The sequence below is a fragment of the Cariama cristata genome, unplaced genomic scaffold (genome assembly GCF_000690535.1).
Source record: "Cariama cristata isolate BGI_N322 unplaced genomic scaffold, ASM69053v1 scaffold2556, whole genome shotgun sequence".
NCBI lineage: Eukaryota > Metazoa > Chordata > Aves > Cariamiformes > Cariamidae > Cariama > Cariama cristata.
In genome coordinates this window covers 519-13,683 of record NW_009623633.1, presented here as the reverse complement: position 1 = coordinate 13,683, position 13,165 = coordinate 519, and the positions used below count along the sequence as shown (strand labels likewise).

The following is a 13,165-nucleotide window of genomic DNA, read 5'->3' as shown; positions in this document are numbered from 1 at the left end:
TTTCCCTACTGCCTCCCTATTTTCATGTACCCTAAAAACACTGTAACGGACGACAAGTTCCCCTCTATCTGCTGGGTTAAGCCTCAAGACCATCTTGGTAGAGATAAGAACTTAAGGTCTTGTCTTATAAAACCTACATATAATTTTCAAAGAAATTCCTTATCCTGGTTATCACAAAAAGCAAATATTCTGTGCATATGGGGAAAAAAAGAAAAAGCATACATGTTCAGTATGGGCCATTCCAACTCCATCTTCAACTATTTGTTCTCCTCCTTCTATATGCTGAACAATTCCAACTAATTTTCTGGAATAATCTGAGATTTCTTCCGTGAAAGTTCTTATACAGTGGGCCATGTCTAAAATTGATGCACGAATCTGGTTTGCTTCTGGTTCCAAGACAGAATGCTATTAATTAAATACAACATATCAAAGATCAATCATAAATATCTTCCTTAATCATCTTTCCTATTTTACTACATATTTAATATATATATTTGTGTATGTATACACGTATATTTATACATGTATGTGTATATATAGGAAAGGCAAGTAAGAATTTAAAACCATCTTGCAATTTAAAATGCAATCAGGAGTTACAGATTATGCTGTCACTGAGATAGGCATCTAGCAATTACACAAGTCAACATACAAACTTGCCTGTTTACCAGAATCAATTATAAAAATAGAAGGGCGGTTAGACTGCACCAGGTTGGGTGAACCTAGTGTTTGTATGATGAAAACAACTTTCAGAACTGCTGATTCAATGCTGTGAGAAGTTCAGAAAAGCATCACATAAAGGGACTGTCCATCTTACTGTATAAATAATTTATTGTGGTCTTAGAAATAATGTTTTTTTTCCTTGTAATTTTACCATGGCAGTTATCTGAAATGAAGGGAAAATGAACAAACAGGATGAAGTTACTTCTCTAAAGACAAAACAAGAATCTACGCTCCTCTATGATAATCTTTTGTACTTTAACTGGATAAATAATTATGCAAGCCACCCCATGGCATGACTAAAACCAGATTATTAGCAGTACCTTATGACCTTGATGCTTCCCATATTCTTTGCAGACACAACACATAAGAGGACTCGCCTGACAGCCCTCTTCTAAACAAACAAACTCAATAGCATGCACTTGGTGTTGGGAGCACATGGTCTTCTCATGAGGCTTATCAGCAAGAGGTACACGCCTGTGTTTCGCTAGTGTCTTTGTAGAATGAGTAAGCTGGGAACAGTCTGCGCACAGGTGAGTGGCACAAACAGTGCAATATACAGATGCAATGTGGGCTTCATCTTCATCACAACGAATGATGCTCTAACAAAGAAAAAAAAAAGGACAAAACTGAAGTTGTTTAATCCCAATAACTAAATCCAATTTAATCCCAATAACTGCAGAAAACCAACTAATTGAAGACCTCCAACTAATATAAGGCTGAAAACAGACTTTCTTTAAAAGTTACACCCTAAGATTGACTTTAAGTTCTCAATAAATTTTTAAAAAATAAAAGTCACTTTCCTTTACAGTCAATGCCAATAAATTATTCTAGAAGTGTTCAGTGATTATACAAATCCAAACTCTGGTGGAAGTTGTAAAGGTTTGGCAGATAAACAATCCAGGCTCCAGTCATTTCCTCCAAAGCAGTTAATACAGAACAAAGAATTACAAAGTTACAGACAGACAAAACACCAATGGACAAATAGGCACTTTGGTCTATTCCTAGAATGGCACTCCATGATACTTTTTGCATAGCACTTGTTAATACTGAAACGATTAAAGCACCTCGTTTTGATAATGAAGTACTATCACATGACGTAGTGATATCAAATGACTATAAAAGGCAACTACTTGAGAAGAAGAGTTGAAGTCTTTAGGAAGAGTTTCTAAGAAGTTTTAGAAAACTGCCCTTAAATCAGTGTAATGAAAATATCCAAATGAGTAACCTTTTCTAAAAATCTTAAAAGCCTAAAAAACGGGAAGAGTACGCATGCTTGGCAATACCTTTTTATTTTCTGCTTTAGTCAGTACAGGTGAGCATTTAATTATGAAGCAATTAATTGAAGCCTTAATACTAGATACTGACATAAAACATCAGCATTATTAGTGAAATTACATTTGGCAAAGAACTGATTTTCATTTTTTCTTTTCTATCTAGAGATAATTTTAAGCAAATGTAATAAATTCCATTTTTTTAAAACTCAGTACCTCTCCAGACAGATCAATGGCTTCTTCTGCCGTCCCACACTGCCCAACAGGTCCATTCTGCAACCGTTCCAAGAGTTCCAACAAAGCAAAATTCTTTTTCAAGCCCCAGACACCAGAATCTCCTATTTTTGAGGAAGAGTTAAATGAAAGGGAAGAATGGAAGAAAAAGCTCAAGCAAATACCGTCATGACAAGCTCCACAAACCACAGCTGAGATTCTGACAAATATTAAGAGCACATTAACTACAGTGATACTAACTACAGTGAGATGCAACTACCACTTTTTCTATGTAAGCTCACACTACCTTTCCAGCCTCTTCCTTCCTTCCATCATGGAACTATTTAATATTTATGCAGATTTTGTCTACTTAAAAGCTGCCAAAATTATTAAAAAATTTACAATAACTCCGTAAAAACACTTCTAAAATAATCTGTAATAGCTAACAAATGAAGACTACAAGGAATACATAAACTGTAATGTGTATCATAAAAAACAGTATTTTGCATAACAACGTACAGTGAACATTCTAGTATACTAACGGAAGCTGTGAAGAATTCACGCTGACAAACGTCATATTCCCTGAATCATAAGATGCAACACCTATTGCAGATCTCAGTCCAGTAAAAACCTGAGTAAGAGTTAAAACAACATTCAGAAAGACCCACACACAACACTATTTGATATAACAAAAAAGAAGGTATCTCACACTCCCTCGAGCAAACCAGAAGTCCATGTCTACTCCTGCATCATCCTCATTTTGTAAAGGTTAACTTGAAGCAACATGATGAGAAGCAAAACCAGAATTGCACCCCAATGACTGCTGCTAAATGGCACCTGCATAGGCCACGTAGCATATGAGAACTCTAGAGATTGCTTCTCCAAGAAAGTATCATCCTTTGATTTTTTTCAGCATCACTGACATAAATTGAAAGACATTTTCTCTGTTGTAAGGTAAAGGTGTCTCAAGAGATGAAGCATCATCTTTGAACACTGGATCATTACTTTTTAATCACTACAGAATAACAGAATAGTTGAGGTTGGAAGGGACCTCTGGACACCACCTTGCCCAGTCCCCCTGCTCAAGCAGGGCTACCTACAGCTGGCTGCCCAGGACCCCTCTCAGGCAGCTTTTGAAGATCTCCAAGGAGGGAGATTCCACCACATCTCCGGGCAACCTGTGCCAGAGCTTGGTTATCCTCACAGTCAAAAGTGTTTCCTTATATTCAGACGGAACTTCCTGTGTTTCAGTTTGTGCACATTGCCTCTAGACACACTGAAAAAAGCCTGGCTCTGTCTTCTTTACACCCTCCTTCAGACATTTGTCAAATATCTCTCAGCCTTTCCTCATATGAGGAATTCTCCAGTCCCTTCATTATCTTACTGGCCTTTTGCTCCAGTAGCTCCACATCTCTCTTGTACTGGGGAGCCCAAAACTGGACACAGTACTCCAGGTATGGCCTCACCAGTGCTGAGGACAAAGGAAGGATCACCTCCCTGGACTTGGTGCCAACACTCCTCCTAATGTAGCCCAAGATACCGCTAGCCTCCTTTGCTGCAGCAGCACACCAGGTAAACCAGGACACCCAGGTCCTTTTCTGCAAAGCCACCCTCCAGCTGGCTGGTCCATTCTCTTCTCTCATCTTCTGCCCAAATGTGTGAAGTAGAATCATAGAGTATCTCAAGTTGGAAGAGATCCATCAGGATCATCGCGTCCAACCCCCTGCTCCTCACAGGAGTACCTAAAACTAAACCATATGACTAAGAGCATCATCCAGATGCTCCTTGAATTCTGACAGGCTTGATTCTGTGACCATGTCCCCGGAGAGCCTGTCCCAGTGTTTGACCAGCCTCTCAGTGCTCAGTGAAGAACCTTCTCCTAACGTCCCATCTGAACTTCCCCTGACTCAGCTTCATTCCATCTCCTCATGTCCTGTCACTGGTCACCAGAGAGAGAAGATCAGCACCTCCCCTTCTGCTGCCCCCCGTGAGGAAGCTGTAGGCTGTGCTTGCGGTCCACCACCACCCTCCCAAGCTGAGCAAAACAAGTGACCTCAGCCGTTCCTCCTAAGTCTTGCCCTTGAGACCCTCCACCACCTTGGTCGCTCTCCTCCAGACACACTCTAACAGTCTGATGTCCTTCTCCTATCGAGGCACCCAAAACTGCACGCAGTACTCGAGGCGGGGCAGCACCCATGCAGCGTCGAGCGGGACAATCCCCTCCCTGGAGCGCCGGGCTGGGCCGTGCTTGGGGCACTCCAGGGCATGTTGGCCCTTTTGACTGCCAGACCACACTGTGCACTCATACCCAACTTGCCATCAACCCAAACCCCCAGATCTTTCTGCGGGACTGCTCTCCAGCCTCTCACCCCTCAATTTGTACAAATAACCAGGACTACATGTCTCCACTTTGTCTACATCCTTATTTGTGAGGTGACTGACCACATCAAGCAACAGACCAATGTTATCTCTGATCTTCCTTTTGCTGTTAACATATTTTCAAAAGCCCTTTTTGTTGTCCTTCACAGTGCTGGCCAGCTTGAACTCTAATCAAGCTTTGGCCACATGTCTCCCTATAGTGGTGAACAGCATCTCTGTAGTCCTCCCATGTCACCTGTCCTTGCTTCCAATGTCCGTACACTTTCCTTTTCCGCCTAAGTTCTAGATGAAGATCCCTGCTCAGCCAAGCAGACCTTCCACCACACTTGCTTGACTTCTGACACTTTGGAATTGCCTGCTCCTGCGCTCTTAAAAAGTGATTTACATCTAACACAGAAAGCACTTAGCAACTTCCTCTCACCAGAGTTGTTTTTTATATATATTTATATATAAAAGAAAAAAAAAACCAACATATTTTATTAGTATGCTATCATACATTCCTCAAATGCCTTTTTCAAGGACTGTATACACACAATCTGAGGTTCTCCTTGACATACAACACCTAGAAAGTTATATTTGATTAACTGCAATAGGCTGACTAATATTGCTGAATCACAACTATATGCTTTTGGAAATCAGGAACGACCAATTACAGGTGGAGGATCTGAGAAAAGAGATGTGTTTTCAATGGAGCTTAGTGTTGAATTCACTAGGAATTTCCAGAACGAGTGTCACTTCTGTGTGTAGGTTTGGGGTTTTTTTCTTTTCCTCTTTAACATCAGGGATGGATCAACTTTTGAAGTTGTCTACTGCCCAGACTAAATCGTTATTACTGCACAGTTTAGAATCAGTTTAACTCCTAATTGACACTAACAAGGCTGTTCAGATATAGTATCAATACATGCCAATCCACGCAGACCATGTAATTACTTGCTAACAGTTCCTAATTTGGCAGGGACAGGTAAAGAAATGCACGTGTTCTTCCTCCAGCCTCCTGTTATTGTCACAGGGATTTTATTATGATCAATTCACTGAAATTGGTAGAACACATATATATAAACTGATCCTCATTAAAACCTCCAAACATCCTGTTTTCCTAACAAATATCACAGGGTTAACCCATGAATGCCTATGTTCTTGTAACATTATTTTTACCAGGTCTTGAAACAACGTATCTGAGAACAAATACAAGCTCAAGAAATTACTTAATTATATGCAACATTACAGCTGAATACTAACAGAGCGCTTCTTTGGTGCACTGAAATGAAGGCAAGATGTGGATGTTAGTTTTGTCACATAACATTGCCCTCACCTCTTTGTTGGATGTTTACAGTGAAGTGCACAGAAGCTACTAACTTCAGGAAAAGAAAAAGGGGGCATTGCTAGCTTTGAGTAGAATGACAGAAGGCACAACATTACCAGTAGTGCCCAGGGTAGGGACAGATAAACAATTACATAGCTAAGAAGGTGCGTGGACATGCCACCTTGTATCTAGACAGAATCTGCAGGACCTGAAATTGACTCATCTATTTTATTACAGAATTTTTGAACGGTGTTTGTAAGACAAGAAAAGGTTGCTGCAGTTCCGTTTTAGAATTTGGGACACCATTATCTGGACAAAACTGCATATGCATGCTGCTTTTGTAATTCAAATATTTGTTTCATACTTTGTGCAAACATACCCACCTAAGATTATGGTCAAACTTTCAGTGAACTTCTGCTCTTGACTGTAAAAAAACTAATACATACTACAGTTCTTTATTAAATTCAAGTAACTGCTTTATTCTGTTTATGTTTTCCTTCAGGCACGAGCTAGGGAACATAATTTTAGAAAACAATGCCAGGTCCAGAAAAAAGTTATTGGTAAATAACTCCTAAATTATGCTGCCCTGTGATGAAAGGTGTGTGCCCTCTGCATCCTTCCAGAATTCAGATGTCATCCTACTCAGCCCATACAGATGTAAAGTTTTTCTTCTTCAATACTGAGATTTATCAAACACTCCATAGATTTTGATGTATCATTAGAGTGAAAGCAATGTTCCAAATGAACAGACACCAACTACCGTGAGTAGCAGACAGTTATGGGTACTTTGTTTTGCTGGTTCCTATCTCAAATACTTGTGTTTTGCTGCTCCTCAACTTGGTACACATAACCAGTGAACGAACAGTGTTTTCATGGTTTGAAGAATATGGATCTTCAGCTCCCACACGAGTCTGGATGTGCAGCACACAGAGTACACACCACTTAGAAAAGCTCTTCGAAGAATTACACAAACACTGTTCAAATATAGTCCCTGCATAAAATGCAATGCTTTTAAGAGCTAGATATGTTACAATATTGTTTGTAAGGAAGTGTACACAAAATCAAAAACCCAAATGTATCTGCAAGTTCTCCTATCTTCAGCTTCAGCTTATTAAGAATTTTTCTCTGCACTGGTTTTGGCTGGGACTGAGTTAATTTTCTTCATAGTAGCTGGTATGGGGCTATGTTTTAGACTTGTGACCAAATCAGTGATGATAACACACCTGCATTTTAGCTATTGCTGAGCACTGCTTACACAGCATCGAGGTCTTTTTCTGCTTCTCAAGCTGCCCCACCAGTGAGTAGGCTGCAGGTGCACAAGAAGTTTGAGGGGACATAGCCAGGACAGCTGACCTCAACTGACCACAGGGATATTCCATGCCATATGACATCATGCTCAGCAATAAAAGCTAGGGTGAAGGAGGAAGCATGTAGACATTGGGAGCGACGGTGTTTGGCTTCCCAAGAAACTGTTATGTGTGATGGAGCCCTGCTTTCCTGGAGATGGCTGAACACCTGCCTGCCAATGGGAAGTGGTGAATGAATTCCTTGTTTTGCTTTGCTTGAGTGCATAGCTTTTGTTTTACCTATTAAACTGTCTTTATCTCAACCCACTTCTGCCCTTCCGATTCTCTTCCCCGTCCCACTGTGGAGGAGTGAGCAAGCTGCTGTGTGGCTACATGGTTGTCCTCTATAGTGTTTAGAACAGCACTGTCCTGTAGCAAACTGACCGTGCACAACCTTCAGTTACTACAGTATATAAAATACTCACAACACCACCACACCACTATAATGGCCGCTGATACTAATGAGGACCTCGTATCTCCAGATTAGCCACTAATCACCAAAAGGATAAACCTACTTATGAAATAGATTATAGCAAATTAGCCTTCAAGCAAACATTGTCTTAGCCTTTAAGCAAACATTGGATAAGGCTGAGAGAGGAAGAAGCTGTTCAGTCATTACAGATTTTCTTAGAAAAGTATTTTCTTCCACAGGTTCTAATATGCTTACTAAAAAAAAACACCACCCACAACTAAGAAGTACTCTCTTCAGTTTACATTCTCTTCTCTAACTAAGCCAGAAAGTCAAAGTAGAACTAATTCACTGAAACATAACCAACAGAAAAGATGAGAAAAGATAGATTTGTAGTTATTCTGTGTTTATTTTTGTCACCTGCTGGGCTGGCAATTAAAGCAGATGACAGATTCTCTCTATTAACCTCTTCCCCTCCCCCGAAGGGGAACGGAAGGAGAAAAGGGAGAGAGACTTACGGGTTCAAAAATTAAAACTACTTTAATAAAACAATAACAATGAAAAAGAGTGTAACAACATTAATACTAATAATGGAAATAAAAATATACAAAACAAATATTAAGTTTCCCAATGATGATTACAGGACTGCATGCCATGGTGGCTCGCATCACTCACATGGCAGGGCAGGCACTGGTAAGGAATACATGGATCTGGATTGGAGGCAGGAGAACAAGCAGACTCCCACAGCGATGTTGGACAGGAAAGAAGAAGGGCCGACCCCCCTGATCCTTGAGCTTTATACCGAGTACGATGCATATGGGGTGGAAAACTTTGGTTGGCTGCCTTTCCCATCTGCATTTTCCTGCGAGTGCGACCCTTTTACACCTTTTCAATTATTTAACATAAAAGAGCCAGCAGTGACCTTGATTCCCACATGGATAAGCACAGGCCTTTCTGAATACCTATCCTACTGTTACCTTAGTAACAACTACAAACATCAATTCTAAAAGCAGATACTATCCGAAAAACATGTAGTGAACTTCAGAAAGTGGATTAGAAGAAATTTAACTAAAGGAAAATTGGTCCCATTTTAGCCAAACCAGGACAATCTTTTAGTTCATAACTTAAAGCTCTCAGGAGAAACAACGTTACACTGCTTTTACAGTCTTTATTATACATCCTGAAATTTACTAATACATGTTATTACTTTGTCAGTTGACTGTCGATCTTGGACATAGATGGAAAAACAGGCAAAGCTTACATATCAACTATCAATCTACTAAACCAGAATTTATAACCAATAAGCACCCTATCAAACATGCATTATCACACAGGAAGTCATGTCTTATTTCACTGGTATCTACCATAAAGTTTATGTATTTGAGAAAAAGTGAATTTGCTTCTTTTTACACTAAACCTACTGTAAAATTACTAAAGTACTCAATGTAAACATTTTCAATACATCTGATCAAGTATTTATCTTATATTTAAAAACATTAAAAGACGAGTTGTGTAAATACATCTGTTAATCTCTTGGACTTTAGCTCAAATTCCACTTTGGTCACAGATGTAAAAGAATCCACTGATGTCATCCTTCTGCCTATAAGGGATGTTTGTGCCCATTACAAAACCACTACACAATCTGACCGTCTCTTCTCAAAAGAAGAGTAAGACATGAATAGCAGAAAGCACGTCAGCCAGGAATGAGATAACGACAGAGTGAAGATATTAAGACAGACTCCAGGCAACAATACAAACATCATTTTCAAAAGCATGAAGATTGTTGGCAAAAGGATTATAAATAATGCAAGGAGCAGAGGAACAACTTTTGTCTAAATATCTGAACAAACCCAAGAGAATATTATGTTATAGCCACATTTTATTGCACAATGTTTTAAAGTTTTATCTTAGCACTCAAACACCAGCAAAAGAATATATATGTAAACAATACCAATGGGATGGATTCCATGAAGGATGTCAACACCTGCATACATCAGTTCAAGTTCTAATGACAGGAAACAGTTTCAGCCCTGTAATGTGATGATGGCAGGGAGAGTTCACCTGAGCTATAAACTGCTAAAGGCTTCCTTAGCAAAGCTGCTCAGCTAAAACTAAAAGCCAATGCCTCCAAAGCTATTATGTAAGCACATCCTTCCCAGTAGTTCCCCTGTCCATGTATTTTAACAAAACCACCCACTAATCCAATGCAGGAAGAAGAGAGCAAGCAGTTTGCAAGAAATGATTCACCTCTACTTCCAAATCAAGACACTTTAAGGAAAAGGCTTTAAGAGGAGTCTCTTCTTCTACACAGGCCATTTTATAGATTGTTTCCTGAGTATACTGCCTGAGTCAACATAATCTTCAAAACATACAGCTTCAAAAATTTGAAAATTGAAGAAGCTTTTCCATTACATCATTTCAGTTAAAGAATGTTGAAGACAACCACTAGACAGCTCATGTACCTTCGACATGTATATAGTCATCTAAAATTCTCCACTAGAAAATGAATCCCAGGCAACTTCATTAAAGAACTCTCAAACCCCCCCCCAAAATCTATGTTTAGTCTACTCTGCAAAGTACTATGGTTTGGGCAGGTTTTAATCCTACCAGTTCATTACTAAATATTTTCTCTCATAGCAAGATTTTATAAACTGTTACAATATTCTGCTAAGCATATAAATGACGTGTCATCAATTTTCACTTGCAGACTTCATATTTCCAGAAAACCTGATTGACAAAGTACTTCTAATCCTGTCTTCCCATACAGTTATATACATATAGAAGAGACAGGCCAGTAAATTTAGACCAAGTGTCCACTTCAGAAGGGAAAAAATACAGCTATGTCTATACATGTATAGATCCCTGTCTATTTCTTTCAAAAAGTTCCCAAGATTCTTTGGGAAAACTCAGATGAATGCAGGATTAAGTGATTTAGTAATAAGAGCAAAGGAAAACAAGCAAGGCTATCTGCTGAATCATATAGATTAAATGACCACCTAAAAGCATCCATAAAATCCACAGTTACTGATTAAGGAACTTAGCTCACAGGTAGCTTTACGCTCTGCTTATACAGCTTTCCTTTCAAAAGGACTTCTTGGCAGTGATCCTATAATCTAGATTTAGATACTAAACAGCTTCCTGAGACTACTTCATTAAATGGCAGAATGGCTATTGAAGAAATGGATGAAAGTGGAGCTTGCTTTCTCACATGCGCTCAAATGGAGGGGAAGGAAGGATTAGAAGTTCCCTAGGCCCAGAGTTGCCATGCCTGCCTCCCAGCTCCACTCCTGAGCTCTCAGAAGGAAACAGAATTACAAGAGCAGCAGATTTAACCAACAGTAGTAACTACTATGTGATTAAAGCCAGGCAACAAATGCACAGATGCCTCAAAGAGGGGCCATGACGAGCTGTACTCCACAAACTCCCCATCTTTACATGCTGGAACCAGTAGCATTTAACATAGTTCCTAGGGACCTGGTAAGACTAAAATTGGCTATGACACTTTCTGCCTCAAATCACTAGGCAGAACATTTTTATTCACAGAAGTATTTTTAATTTCAAACTATTTTGCGAAAATTTTCTACCTATCAGTTTTTTGAGCGACTGCTGATCACAGCATATCATCCTTCTTTCTAGCACTGGTCAGTAGGATGCAAGTCTACTATCCTAGACACAAAAGCTGAGGCTTTCCTTCCCACTTCCTATCTATAGGAGCCTTACAAGATTAATAACATTTCACTGTGTTTCATCAGAGGCTCCTCAGTATTATGTACAATGAAAAAAATTTAAATATTTTTATAAAACTTCACTTTTGTTAAACCTGAAATCCACAAAAAATTACGATAGAATACTTTCAGATGCCTGGGAAAAAAATGTGCAATAAAACCTAAGAAGTGACAAGTTCTCCATCATAATAAAAATGCTACTTTTAGTTTTCCAGATACAAGAAGTGGTCTTGGACAGAAATGTTTCACAACAGCACAACTGAGTGTTGTGTTCTAGCATTCTCTCCCTTAAAAGCATACTTTAAGAAATCTTGTGCAGCTGTACCGTCTTAGGTAAGAAGTAAAACAAATCATGAGTCTTTTAACCACATCTTCTAGACTGGCAACTATTCATGATGCTCACACTTACCACCTCCCTCCCCCCTGAAAACAAACCCTTCTTTCACAAAAGACTGATATTTCTTTTCCTGACTCCTATTTCCATGAAAGCATCCCACAGAGTGCCTTAATATTCCTCTCAGTTTGGTCTATAACCTAGCAGATTCTCTCACTGCAAAGTAAATTCTTATTCAGGGGAATTTGATATTTAAACATTTCTTTCATGGATCAGTAGATTAGAGGTCTCCTTCTCTGACGAGTCTCCTCCTTCCAACATCTTTTTGTGCTATTGAAAACTGGTGGAGCCAGTTCTATTAACAAGTTATTCACGGTACAAATTCTTCTGATAACAGAGGGTTACAGAGAAGATGAGTTGAATAGGGAATTCCTATTCTGAAGGAATGTGTAATTTTTTGCTTAAAATAAACTTCCACCATTGGATAAAAGCTGTACCTTATCCTTTCAAATACTGTCTCCAGACACTCCTACAGTAGGGGAATTCCTGTTGATAGCTTGCCACTATCAGTTACTGCATATATAGAATTACTTTACATTTTAAAAACCAGGTTTGTTATCACTGATTCTTCCCTCTATATCACTTCATTATGAATCGAGGAAAATCTGTTTGTCAAAGAAACTACCTATTTAATTGCACGGTTCATTTAGTGCTTAGGACAGCAGGAAACTAATACCCATTCAGGAACCCTTAGACACTAATTTAAAATAGAGTAGTCTCTTTGTAAATATAGGTGTACAAAAAGACTTCAAGGTATAAAGCTTGCAAGCCCACATTCAAGAAAATGAAGCTAAAATCCTGACTTTCTTTTTTCTAAAATATCTATTTTACTAGTGCTTAACAGTGCCATGAGCTTCTCTAAATGAAAAGGAATACTGCATATTCATTACTTGGAAATACTGTCACTAAGTGGAGCATTAAGACTCTGTATCTAGCACTACCTTGTAGATATCCTTGGCTGACAGGTTTTAAGAACTTTAGACTTACATTTTCTTACCTAGTTCAGTAACTTGTCGATCAAAAGGACAACGAACTGCTCTGCCATGAAGGGGAAGCCGGGTAAGACAGTCATGGCAGACAGTATGGCCACACAAAAGCAGCCGGGGAACTTTGTCACCTTGCAAAGAAAATACATCTTCACAGACTCCACACTCGAGAACCTATAATTTAAAAAGAGACCATATTTGGTTTTAAGCTGATAAAAAAGCAAAAATTCATACAGTAAGCCATATGACACAATTTATTTTCCAAAAGTTCCTGCAATCACAGCAGGTAGGCTGAGTCATTAATTTTGCTTTGTACCCATAAATAGCTATCATACAAATGATATTTTAAAAAATAAGTAATTAGACATGAACAGAACACTTCAACTGTTCCGCGTCCCACCTGATCACCACCAGTTCTT

At 39.0% G+C, this 13,165-nt stretch overlaps 1 protein-coding gene across 1 annotated transcript in view; it reads right to left on the bottom strand.

Annotated features, from left to right (window-relative positions):
• Window positions 1-12,932, bottom strand: part of TRIM23 (tripartite motif containing 23) — a gene marked incomplete at its 5' end in the record, with an annotated part of 22,512 nt that extends 9,580 nt beyond the window's left edge. The window contains 4 exon segments of the mRNA XM_009702804.1: window positions 223-405; window positions 1,041-1,319; window positions 2,208-2,329; window positions 12,758-12,932. Coding sequence (XP_009701106.1) covers window positions 223-405; window positions 1,041-1,319; window positions 2,208-2,329; window positions 12,758-12,932 — 759 coding nt within the window.
• Window positions 12,933-13,165: the final 233 nt, after the last annotated feature.